The sequence below is a fragment of the Orcinus orca genome, chromosome 4, assembly GCF_937001465.1.
Source record: "Orcinus orca chromosome 4, mOrcOrc1.1, whole genome shotgun sequence".
In the NCBI taxonomy this organism is placed as follows: Eukaryota; Metazoa; Chordata; class Mammalia; order Artiodactyla; family Delphinidae; genus Orcinus; species Orcinus orca.
In genome coordinates this window covers 32,057,893-32,070,999 of record NC_064562.1, presented here as the reverse complement: position 1 = coordinate 32,070,999, position 13,107 = coordinate 32,057,893, and the positions used below count along the sequence as shown (strand labels likewise).

Genomic DNA, 13,107 nt, shown 5'->3' with positions numbered 1-13,107 from the left:
CTTTAGAGCCTTGGCTCATCCACATTCTATATAGCTGGACCCCATCCCTGCCATTCTCTCCTGTGTTCTCTTCGGCATTTTCTTGCTTCCCTCCTTTCTGCTGTTTTCTAGTGCTTATAGCAGGCAGACTTACTCTCTCTGAATCTTTTAAAATGTCCTGTAAAGATAGAACTGCTGGGACTTCCGTGGCGGTCCAGTGGTTAAGACTTCGCCTTCCAGTGCAGGGGGTGTGGGTTTGATCCCTGGTCGGGGAGCTAAGATTCCACATGGCTCGCAGCCGAAAAACCAAAACATAAAACAGAAGCAGTATTGTAACAAATTCAATAAAGGCTTTAAAAAATGGTCAACATAAAAAATATCTTAAAAAAAATAGAACTGCTAGTTTGGGGGCAGTTGTACTCGGTGTCTGCAGTCTTCATCAACAGTCATACCCTTAAATGAAGGTATCTTCAAATATCTAATGCGTATCCTAAAACCTGTTTTTCTGTGGGCTCCCTAATCTAGCGATTTACTGTACCTGTTAGGTAATTTCATGTAATTCTTAGTAGTCATCATTTTAAATGCCTTTAAAGTCTTTTGGCTGCCAAATATGTTCTTGTTTTACAATGAAAAAGATTCCAGTGGCTTTGCAAAAACTAGGTATTAGCTGGTAGGTGCGCTGCTTGCAATCCTTACTGTAATGGAGAAGTTGTTGAATATCGCAGTAAACGTTCTCATGCCTACCCGCTGCTGAAGTTCTGTTCCAGTTCCCAGAGGAGAACAAGTCTGCATGTTTGTTGTGAGAATGAGCTCAGCTATCTCTGTGTTCTCTTTTACAATTCTTAGTCAAAGTTTTAAGCTTTAACAGAAACTCTAAGAACTGCCAGCTTTTGAAGTACTTGGTTAAGTGATTTTTTTAATGTATTTGTTTTTATTAGCAACACAAAAGCCTTTTTAGGCCTTCAACATATGAAAATGATCAGATTTTTCTGTTTTGTTATGTTTATTGCTTCATTATTATTTCCTCCACCGTTGATTGAGCCTATTTTATTCTGGCTTAGACATCACTGAGATTTGGTGAAAAGATAGAAATGTAATGCTGTAGGAAACTATAAAAGGGTAAAAGGAAAGACTTAGCCAACCTAAAACCTTTGATCAAGAAATTACAAAGCTAAGAAATGCGTGGCTACGACATTCACTTTTAAAAGAGATTTTTTAAACAGTATTGGTCTAGAAAAATCTTGTAGTGCCTTATAACAAATAATTTATACATTTTTATTAATAACATTTAAACCTAGCTTTTAAAAAATATCTGCCTCACTATTTCAAATAAAAAATGGAGCCAACATTTTAGAAATAATATCTTTGTAAAGTTTTAAAGTCAAGGTTTCAAACTGACCTAATTTTCTATCTTATTGGAAGCATCACTTAACTGATATTTTGATCAGTTTCAGATGCTTAAAATATATATTTGTTTTTGCAATGAAAAATAGCAAAACTGCCTTGTTTTGCTGCCTTTCATCCCATAAAGAATGGAGAGGGGACTTCCCTGGTGGCACAGTGGTTAAGAATTCGCCTGCCAATGCAGGGGACACGGGTTCGAGCTCTGGTCTGGGAAGATCCCACATGCTGCGGAGCAACTAAGCCCATTCGCCACAGCTACTGAACCTGCACTCTACAGCCTGCGAGCCACAGCTGCTGAACTCGAGAGCCACAACTACTGAAGCCCGCGCACCTAGAGCCCATGCTCCGCAACAAGAGAAGCCGCTGCAATGAGAAGCCCGCGCACCACAGCGAAGAGTAGCCCCCGCTCACCGCAACTAGAGAAAGACTGCACGCAGCAACGAAGACCCAACACAGCCAAAAATAAATAAATAATGGAGAAACACGAAATCATGTTTCTCACCTTTTTTCTTTCCCTGCTGCCTTCTACTAAACCCACTGATTTTTCATATGCTATTATTAATAGTAAGATTTCATTTTTTACAAGAGGATACTACAGTGGTTAATTGAGATGAATTTGATCTCATTTGAAAACTACCACATGCTGAGGTTAAGGCATCTTCCCAAATATTCATATGCCTGCACACACCCCTTTGTTTGGAACATATTTTGTTGCTAGCCCAGCTCCAAATATCAGCTGCTTCTGGAACTTCTGAGTTTCGGTACTGATTTTTTTTTTTTTTTTTAAAAGAAGATGTTGGGGGTAGGAGTTTATTAATTTTATTTATTTATTTTTGCTGTGTTGCGTCTTCGTTTCTGTGCGAGGGCTTTCTCTAGTTGTGGCAAGTGGGGGCCGTTCTTCATCGCGGTGCGCGGGCCTCTCACTGTTGTGGCCTCTCCCATTGCGGAGCACAGGCTCCGGACGCGCAGGCTCAGTAGTTGTGGCTCATGGGCCTAGTTGCTCCGCGGCATGTGGGATCCTCCCAGACCAGGGCTCGAACCCGTGTCCCTGCATCGGCAGGCAGACTCTCAGCCACTGCACCACCAGGGAAGCCCGCAACAAATAACTTTTAATCATAAAATTTAATCCTCCTATATTGCTATATATCCAGCAAGGGGAGGGGTAAATTTTAGCCCTTTTTCTCTTTCTGGGTTTTCTATGTAAACTCATTCTGTAGATCACTTTAGGTTGACTATAAAGGAAAGATATAAACCCAGAAAAAATTTATTCTGATTATTATTTCCTTGGTTCATTCAATAGGTGTTTGTTGAACACAGTTATACATCAGACCCACAGTTTTCACCCTTTTTGTGTTAACATCTGAAGATCCAGCTAAAGACCCTATTCTCACATGTTGCAGTAAACGCCACGTTTCTTAGGTGCTGACTTGACATTATGCCTATTCCTCTTCTCAGAGTAAGTTGTACGTGCTCTACATCATATAACATAACCCACAGTTGCATCTGATTAATATCACTGTATGCTATTGTGTATGAGACGTGGTTTGAAATTTAGCAGCACACTCAGTGAAGTTTGTGCTGCTTATGGGTTGGGAATTACCAGAGGCTTAACTTATAAAATTACCCCTGAAATTCCATTAATTGACACTTAAAGTACAGTATTTGTTGCCAAATTAGGTGCCATGTGGATGCCATCTCTTAATAAGGTGAACCTGGCCAGTTTTCCAGCTACTGTTAGGAGAGAGTTCTGTTCTTCTTTGAGCACCAGATGCTCATCAAGGTGACATTTTGTAGGAAAAACACCTATTTTTAAACATCAGACCCAGACACTTTTGGCAAGATGTGCATACAAGATGTACCTGGGAACTGAAACCAACAGAACAAAGCCAGCAGCAAAATTATTTCTGGGGATTTGCTTATTAAGTAGATTGTAGGTGGGATCACCTGTACTATTCAAGTTACATGTGTTTCTGTCTGTGAGTAGGATTGAGTTTGCATTAGTTCAGTGAGCACGTGATCCCACTGAGCTGCACTATAAAAACGAGTGGAGACCGTCTCTTTCCTTGAGAAGTTTGCAGGCTAATTAGGAAGTCAAGACATGCATGTGTGGGAAAAAAAGAAATAAACAAAAAGCATTGGAAAGGACAGGGCAACATATTCTAATTTTAAATGTACTCTAGTTATTAATAGTAGAGCTGAAAGCCTCTTTGCAGGATCTTTGAACACTTTTGTGGGATTTGTTTTTTAATAGAGCTAAAGAAATATGAAACTCTGCAGAGCTACTGATCACCATGCCCATTTTGTGAAAAACGTCATGGGAAGCATGACCTAAAGGAACAGAGATCTGTGTTCTCAATGGGGGAAATACAGCGCTCCCAAAAGCCTGGAGGTCTGCTTTGTTCTCTCGGCTTTGTTGTTGCTTCAGCTTCGTAGGAGATTAGGTACATGAGAAGCATGCATTGTGAAACTCAGAATGGTTGTTAAGTTGTGAATAATCATTGCAACTGAAATGCGAATGGTCAATTATTTGAATTTATACGGTAGGGTTATGATAACTACAGGGCAACTCAACTGGCGTGGGCAGAATAGCTCCCAAAATTTCAACCACATGTGATTATGGACTCCAGAAGTTTGTGTATTGGCAAACAGGGTGGGAAAGAGAACTAACATTTTTTGAGACTCTAATAAGTGCCAAGCACTGTGCTGTATATTTTATGTAGTATTTTTTCATTCCGTTTTAGTAACAAGCCAAAAGATGGGCATTCGTATCCACATATTACAAATAAGAAACAATCCCAGCAAGGAAGTAAATTGGCCGAGCTCACACAAATAGGAAAGCAGGTCTCTGGCCAGCTCCAGATTCTGTCCTTTTCCCACTACAGTCATGATATCCCGGAGGTACATCACGCATTCTGTTTGCTTTCTTTCTGCCTGTCCTCTGTATTCTTCAGGTTCACCGGCACACTGTCAATAGAACTCATTTTACAAATTTTGTAACACATAGAGTGTGTTAATGAAACTCATTTAAATATGTATTAACTTTTTTGGTCCAGAAACCAAATATGTAAATAAAGGTTATACATATAATTTTCTTGTCTTTGAAAAAGATTAAGTAGAAAAATACCTGATGTAACTTGATGTTATATTATAGATCTCAGTGATTATACTTGAGCTGTCAAGGTGATGAAAAAGAAAGTTAGTAAACTCAGAACTCATACAACGTTTTGCCTAAAGCTTTCAAAGTATTAATAGAAGTATTTTATCGTTTTGTTTTAGTTTTTAACTTTAGCAAAAGTCATTCTAATTGGATCTCAATTATTTTTCTTTACTAACCTTTATTTTCTAATTCTGAAGAAGGAATTCACTCCCCTTGCCATACCCAAACTTTATGGAAGCCAATGAGAGTTTTAGACCTAAAACATAATTTGTTTTCATTAGTTTCAGATAACTACACTTAATCTTATTTTTTTCCATTCCCCACAGTGTATCAGATCTGGCTCTACGTGTTATGATGATGATATTAACGTAGACACTTTCAAAATGACATCATAGCATTATATTTGTCTCAGTGGCAAAATATGATTTACTAACTCATACTTTCTTCTCCCATTACATGATATTGTCTTCATCTAGCAGGCAATATAGGGTGATAAATTTTGACTGATGCACGCAGAAGATGAAAGCACAAGTATTTTTGTTATTCTGTAACACTAGTGCTTTCTGTTTTGAGAAGCAAATCAAGGTTGGCCCAAGGCTTTGTTTATAAAAATGCTATATATGTAATGATTTCTTTTTCTGCAGTGCAGCAAGTCAAGGTTTATTGTAGTCCTGAAATTAGTATCATAAAAAAAGCCGTGCACATAATCCTCGGTTTGTAAACACCTGACTTAAAAAGGTTATTTTCATAGAATGACTGACTTCTTATGTTCCTTCTTAGAAGGACTAATTTTTTCACCTGATATAGCCATAGTACCGCTTTTCTAAAACTGTTCTTGGTGCTAGAAATTTCTTTTACTTCTTCTCTTCTCATCACTGCCTTTGTCCTATTCCCTCGCATTGAGCCTCTACCCCTGCCCCATTTATTCCCACTGCTGCCACCATCAACTTGGCAGCCGGAAATGGCAAAGCCAACATCTTTCCCATCCGTATAAACACTGTTACTCTTTTTTGTTGCCATTGGCTTAGTGGTCCAACTGAGGGCAGTTTTCCTCCAGGGGACATTTGGCAATGTCTAGAGACATTTTGGGTTGTCAGAACTGCAGAGGGGTGGGGGGACTGTGCTTTTGGCATCTGGTACATATAGGCCAGGGATGCTGCGAATCCTCCTATAATACGCAGGACAGCCCCCTACCCCTGCCCCCTTAACAAATGTCGGCAGTACCAAAGGTGAGAAAACCTGCACTAGTTCTATTCAAGCATCAGCTCTGTCTTTTCCTCACCTCTCCCAGGGCTAAACTTAGACACTCCTCTTTTGAACTCCCGTAATACCTTGTATAACATTTTTTTCATATCCTGTTTATATCTTTTATTTGTTGATCTTGTCAATAAGATTGCATACTTCTTGAGGGAAGAGGGTATTGATTACCAATATTTGTGTCCCCAGTTTGTGGCACAATGTCAGATACATAGTGAGAACTCCATACGTGAATAAATGCATGTTTGAATTATACACCCTAGACTTCTCCAGTGCCTTTCTGGAACTTCCAGAAACCTCCTCTTGCTCACTTTTATCTTCTTTTTCCTACATCTACTCATTACTTATTTTTTAAAACGTGAGTGTGTCAACCCTATCATTCATATATTTAGTTCCTAAAAATATGGATCTACCCACAATTCAAGACATATGGTGGGATAGGGAGGGTGGGAGGGAGACGCAAGAGGAAGGAGATATGGGGATATATGTATATATATAGCTGACTCACTTTGTTATATAGCAGAAACTATCACACCATTGTAAAGCAATTATACTCCAATAAAGATGTTAAAAAAAAAAAGAAGACATGTAATGCCAGACTCCTGGGTTTATTCATAAACCCTTTAAAAATGTTAGGCATGCCATAAACATCATGGCTGGTGCATACAGACCAGCTACAGTCAACAGGGCTTGTTCTAGGGAGATGTCCCAGACAAATTCCTACTTGCTTTTGAAGCACTTTGCTGTCATATCCCTGACCCATGGATTCTTAGTGTTTGACCTAGCTAGTCATGCCTGGCATCAACACTGCCCTCTGTAGCATGTTCCCACATCCTTTGGCATGGCATTTGGGTTCCATTCCCTTCTTATCTTTGACTATGGCTTCTTCAAATGTGGGGCTCAAACCATGCTCAATCTCTTTACTCCTGATGGTTTGCTACCTGACGCTCTCTCTTTAGAACCTTTCCTCCTACACATTCTTCAGGTCTCAGTCAAGACACATGTCACATGTTAGAAGCCTCTCCTTGGACCCCAAGATTGAGTGATGTATACCTTCTGTGCCTTCACAGCACCTTGTGCCTACCCCTGTATACTATTAATAGAAAAGCAGTTGCAGTATCTGTCTTTCTCACCAAGGTCAGAGTCTGTGCTCTCAAGGCATTTCTGGTGCCTGGTACATATTATACATGTAATAAGTATTAGATGTATGAGAGAATGGATAAGACAGAATACCTCTTCCAGCCTGCAAATATCGCACGGATCTGGTTAAACCTTTCTGCTGGGAGGTGGAGATAAATCAGTCCAAATGTTGAGAGCCTTTGGAGAAGATGCTACGTACAAGGAGATAACGTTTATGTTCACTGGCAGCTTTATCAGCTTGACTAGAGGGCTGTACCTCTAGATCACATTAGTTTAACTCCTTGTTAAGCTGATGGCTTTATTAACTAGTACTCTAATGATACGCCCATGGCCTTTATTGAGGATTTTTATATAGAATGCATTTTTAAAAATATACTCAGTTGCCTCTGCACGTAGAAAGAACTCCAAAACCTATAAGATGTTGCGGGATGGGCACTTGCAGGCACTGTTCTGATTTGTTTACCAGACAAGCCAAATCCAGCAACTCCTGGATTTGGGAAAACAGGTTTTTTCCTTACCAGAGAGAGTGGTGGGGCAATGAATTGAAACTTGGGAACAAGCTGTTGCTTTGAAAGTTGGATAAAGATTTTTTTTAGTCTGTTCTATTTTGATAAAACGTGATCCAAAATAAAGAGAGATTGGATTTTCTTAGATGAGATTAAGAACAACCATTGTGTTTGCTGTTGTTGACAACATTACAGTGTCATACTTAGCAACTTTTATTTTGTTCTTTCCTGTCATCTGCAGAGTCTGGATGAAACTTCAATGTGAAATTTTGGGGGCCAGCTTTATGCCTAGGGGCGATTTGCTTACATATTGAACTTTGTGGAACAGTGGAACATTCAGAAACTTAACACCCATCCACCCAAGCCTGAATTGTAGACTTTTGGATTATAATCAGACACTAGTGAATCCACATCTGGCTCTGCCACTCACCAGCTGTGTGACTGCAGCCCTAAACCTCTAAGCCTCAGTTTCCTCCTCATTTTCAAAATGGAGCGTGTGTTTGGCACACGTAATAATAAGCTGTTCTCATCGTCATCTTCATTGCTGAAATCTCATTTCATTATGTTGAGAAACTTTTTTTTAATGCAATTTTCTTTGTTAAAGACACTTTCTTAACAACTAAGCAAGGTTCTCTGCAAAAACAGTGGGAGAGAGTGATCCTACAGCACAGCCTGGGAAGGGCTATTGGGAGAAAGTGGGAAGAAAGGATAGAAGGGGACCGTGAACAGCTGGGGACCTCAGAGTCCTGGAGGAAGACAAATCAGCATCAGGAGTCACACCTGAGACAGTTCTGTCTTGACCGCAACTTTTGGTTCTCCTCCTCAGGATCGAAAGTCATTTCCCCAAGCCCTCGTTTCCCTTGGAAGGTTCTTTGACTCTCATACTCTGTAGTGGGTTTATCTGCCGTACCAAGAACAAGGGCACCTGATAATAGGGCAGCAGTGCTTGAAGAGCAGAAGGCAAAAGATCTGGGTCAGCTCTGCCAGGCGCCAGGACGTGGGCTTATAAAATTAGAATGGAGTTAAAGATGCAGTTTCACAGTCCTGTGTTTTGTCATGGAGGGGCCTGGGCTCAGGTTCTGTCTGAACAGCAGAAACCAGAGGAGAGCAAGTGAATCTCAAAGAAAAAAAATCTCTTAAAAACATAAACTGCTAGGCCTACTATCTGTATGATATCAGACCCCAAAGTGAGACCCTGTCAAGGGTCGTATGTGTTGTCAGATGTGTTGTGATGGCCCTAAAGATTGTGAACAAACATGAATCATGCTAATAGCGGCTCGCGTTTATTGAACGAACACACACTTTGTTCCAGGCACTGTGTCAAATGCTTTAATGGATTCTCTCTCTTACTGTTCACAATGACCTCATGCGGGAGTTGAGTTATTCTTGATTTTATACGTGAGGAAACGAGGGGCCTTGGAGAAGCTAAGTAATTTAATTTGCACAAAGTCACACCAGCTGACAGGCAGAGGCGCCAAAAGCGAATATGGGCAGTTGGACCCAGAACAGGCTCTGCTGCCCCCTCCTCTGACCAGGGGTCATGTGGCCGTGTCTACTGTCCCGTGGTGGCCATCCTGCCTGGATGTTCCCAGCTGAGACATGAGCCTGAGCTCGTGCTGAGGGAGGATTCCTCTGAGGTCTTAAGACTAGAGAGTGGTACCTTCCACTGCAGTCTGGGCTCTGCAGAAAGATGGAGATAAAGGCGCATCTTCAAAACCCCAGATTTTGCACCTACAGCTATGTTTGAGATACAGACATTGTATGCACTGCACAGCCTGGAGGCTGCTCCAGCATCTCCCAAAACTGCTTCCCATAGAGATGTGTTGGACCACTGGCCTTCTTTCTAATTCTCCCTTCCACAAAACCTGTCAACCTCTAAAGGAGAACTTTAGAGCTTGGAAGATGTTGTTTTAGACATAAGATGGTTGCTTGGTTTGGTTGGTTTTTAGATCTAGCCTGAACATGATGCTGCAAGTCTTGAATTGTAGAACCTGAGCTGACCTCAGTCAAAATTCTATTTTGTGCCAAAGTTTCCACCCCCGACACACAACTTTTTATTAAAGTATAACATACAGAAAAATACACAAAGTGTACAGCGCCACGAATTATCACACCTACTCAGCACCCCTGAAGGCCACCCTGTATTAGTTTCCTAGAGCTGCCCTAACAATACTATAAACTGAGTGACTTATAACAACAGAAGTTTATTGTCTCACAGTTCTAGAGTCTAGAAGTTTGGAATCCAGCCCGTCAGAGGGGTCACGCTCCCTCTGAAAGCCGCAGGGGGTCCTTCCTTGCCTCTTCTTAGCTTCTGGGGGTCTGCCAGTGTCTTCGGTGTTCCTCGCCTTGCAGCTGCATCCCTGTCTCCCCACCTCCATGGCGTCTTCCCTTTGCGTCTGTGTCTTCACATGGTCTTCTTCTAAAGACACCAGTTACATTGGAATTAGGGGCCCACCCCACTCCAGTATGACCTCATCTTCACTATAGTAATGACATCTGTATTGACCTTATTTCCAAATAAGGTCACATTCTGAGGTATTAGGGGTTGGGACCTCAACGTATCTTTTTTAGGGAGGAAACAGTTCAACCCAAATGACCCCTACCGTGTTCCACCCTAGTCAATATACCTTTCTCCTTCACAAAGGTAACAGAGTGTTGTAACATCCCTTCAGATCAGTGGAGACATTCAATAACATCCCTTATACCCTGCCTGGATACATACATGAAACTTTGCATTGCTTTTTTTTTTTTTTTTTTGGACCCTGCCACACGGCATGCGGGATCTTAGTTCCCTGACCAGGGATTAAACCCTTGCCCCCTGGAGTGGAAGCGCAGAGTATTAACCACTGGACCGCCAGGGAAGTCCCCTAAACTTTGGCTTTTTGAGCCCTGCTTCTAAGTACTGTTTCTGATCTTTTTAATTACTGTACCTGAGTCAACATAATACTAACATGCAGTCTCTGCACTTTTACACCAAGAAGTTTCTTCTGAAAACTTCAGTCATCCTATTTGCATTTTAGTGCTGTTGCCTCTTCTGTGTTACCTTATATAATTTTTTTAAGTAGTTGTCTACAGAAAGACTTCAAGAACCTTTTAAAAAAAATAAGTATTGCTGAAAATACTTATATTTTTATATTACGATCCTAGCTTCATAATATTGGAGACCTCCTGGAGCTTTTTTTTTTCTTGTCTGTCAGAATATTATATTCTTAAAGTATCCCTCCCATAAAATGAACTGATATATCATTGTATCTTCCTGAAGTTTTATCTTATCTACCTAAGTAACTGGCAAGAGGATTTATACAGATTACCACAAGCATAAACTTTAAAAGAGCACAAATTCAAAAATAAGTATAAATTTTTTTAAAACCATTCTGAAAAAAAAATTTATAAACAAGTTTTTTTTTCCCTAAATCACATCATTAAAAGTTCATGGTTGTATATTTTTTCTAAATGACTCCAAAGATAATTAATCCAGCTAGTTTGAATAAAGACAAGAAACAAATGAGCAAACAACCTTGCAAACTAGAAGCACTAACCTTTGCGGCTGGAGAGTTTTGGCCAGTGAGTAAGGTGAGGCTCAGAAGGCTTCTGTGACTTGCCCAAGGTCACATAGTCCGGGGTAGCCAGGACCAACCAGCTATTGAACAAAACTCAAAGCAAGCAGAAGACTTCTATTTTTAGGTGGTGATACTTTTAATTCTAATCTTTGAAAGAAATGCTGTTGGTCCTGAGGTCAAATTGACTCTAAAAATGATCTATTTTGATCTGATATGAGAAGACAGGAATTCTGATTTCAAACACAAAAGAGATATAGGGGGGGTCAGAATTCTTTGGGGCACCATGTAATTTCTACCTGATTTCAAGTAGTGTCCAGAAGTTCACTGGAAGACTCAGTATGTAGATAGCTATGAAAGCAAGCTGAAGGCAAAATTTTATTTCCGCCGTAGACACCTCACCAGCCTCGTCAGTTCCCATAAAGCATCTTAAATATCAAAGGCAATTTGAAAAGTTTTAAAATTTATGTTTCTTAAATAGGATAGACCAGTAACTCATGTATCAAACTTGCTGCTTGGAGCCATTTGAGTCCCAGAAATGACCTGGCATTGTAAGTAATTCTTCTTTAAAAGGATTAATCAATGGGTAATAATTTTTCTTTCTTTCTTTTTCTAGCCAAGGACCCTTGTCATCCATTAGAGCAGTAATCAAGAGATGTAAGTTTGTTTCTTCCTGCTCTGTATTTTCCTCTGCAATAATTTTGAATGATGATTTAGATTTCCAGCAAGTGATTGTATTTGATGAATCTTACAAAGAATCTGACAAGAGTAGCTTCTCCTGAGGAGTAATAAACCATTTCAGACAAGCAGCTAGGTTTTCAGCGTTCTTTTCAACTTCTGTTTATTGATAAGCGAGTTCCTCAGAACAATATTTTTCTCTAGAGAACTAAGCTGTTAAAAAAAAAAAAAACTATATTATGTAGTCAATTTTAATGATCTAATATAAATTGTATGTAACCATTTTCTATAGGTGGAGACATCTGATGGGTTTCAAAAATATCAAACCCTGTCCTTTGTTATTGATTTACTTCCACAGTATTTTAATTTGACTCTGTAAATAAATGCTTATGGAGATCAGCTCACACTTCCACATACATGCTAGAAGTGCCGTGACAGAATTCTCTCTAAAATGGCGCGTTCATACTTTCTGACTTTACTTCTTGGTTAAAGCCTTAAAACTTGCTTTTGGTGCAGGAGTTCAACATTCTTTTTAATAAAAGGCTCTGCAAATGTCCCTTTTCCAAAAAACGCATGGATTACCTGTTTTTATTTTTAAAAAGATAAGAAAGGAATATTAAATGTTCTTCGCATTCTTTGAGCTGAGGTCACCACCCTGAGGAGAATGTATCCTATTTCTAGAAACATAAGTTATAATATTTAGTATGAATTTAGGATCTCCACAGGTGTGAAGAGCATGCATTTGAGCCATTGCAGTGAAAAAGTTGTCAGGTGGCAACACAGAAAGATATTCCACGCTTTCCCACGTTTAATTTTTTATTGGTGGTGGTGAATTATGAAGGTGTGGGAATGCCACAGTGGATACTGATGGGAATTCATATATGAAAATGAAAAATTCGTGGTAACTCTATTCGTGCCTTAGAGCCCTTGGGGAGAAAGGGGCAGATGGGGCAGGGAGGTAATTTAAAAAGGAAAGTAGTGTTTGGAATTTAGACAAGATGTTCTTGCTGAAGATACAATTCGGGGTAATTAAGGTTATAGGGAAAACCTTGGGAGTCGCTCAGTATTTAAGGAGATAGTGTTGAGAACAGAGAAGGCGAAAAAAAAAAAGAAAAAAAACAAGAGAATAGAGAAGGTGACAAAAGACAGAATCTTAGGAAATATTGGTGTCAAAGATCAAGCTGTGCCTTTAAGGTTCCATAGGGCCAGAGAGGCGTGAGGTCCTCTCACCGAGTCCTGTCTGCTGGCCCCTGCCTTTGTTCCCTGGCTTCTTACCTTTCCTCCCTCTTGGGTTTCAGAAGGGATTTGTTGGGGATTGTAATCCGTTCCTGAGCTCCCGTAGGTCCTCCAGCATGGCACTTGCTTACACTGAGGCCCCGGTGCCCTGCAAGGCTTAGGAGAAGGCAGCTAAGGAGGAGTGGGCCAAAAA

General features: G+C 40.2%; 1 protein-coding gene across 10 annotated transcripts in view; it reads left to right on the top strand.

Annotated features, from left to right (window-relative positions):
* Positions 1 to 13,107, top strand: part of SH3D19 (SH3 domain containing 19) — a 179,115-nt gene that overhangs the window by 101,098 nt on the left and 64,910 nt on the right. For 9 of the 10 annotated variants that reach the window (XR_007476993.1, XR_007476992.1, XR_007476994.1 and 6 more), the window contains exon 3: positions 11,617 to 11,657. The exons of the other annotated variant lie outside the window; for it this stretch is intronic. Coding sequence is in view for 5 of the 9 variants with exons in the window: in XM_049709061.1 (XP_049565018.1) it covers positions 11,617 to 11,657 (41 nt within the window). In the remaining 4 variants the exon portion in view is untranslated. The remainder of the gene's footprint in view (positions 1 to 11,616; positions 11,658 to 13,107) is intronic. 10 annotated transcript variants of the gene reach the window in all.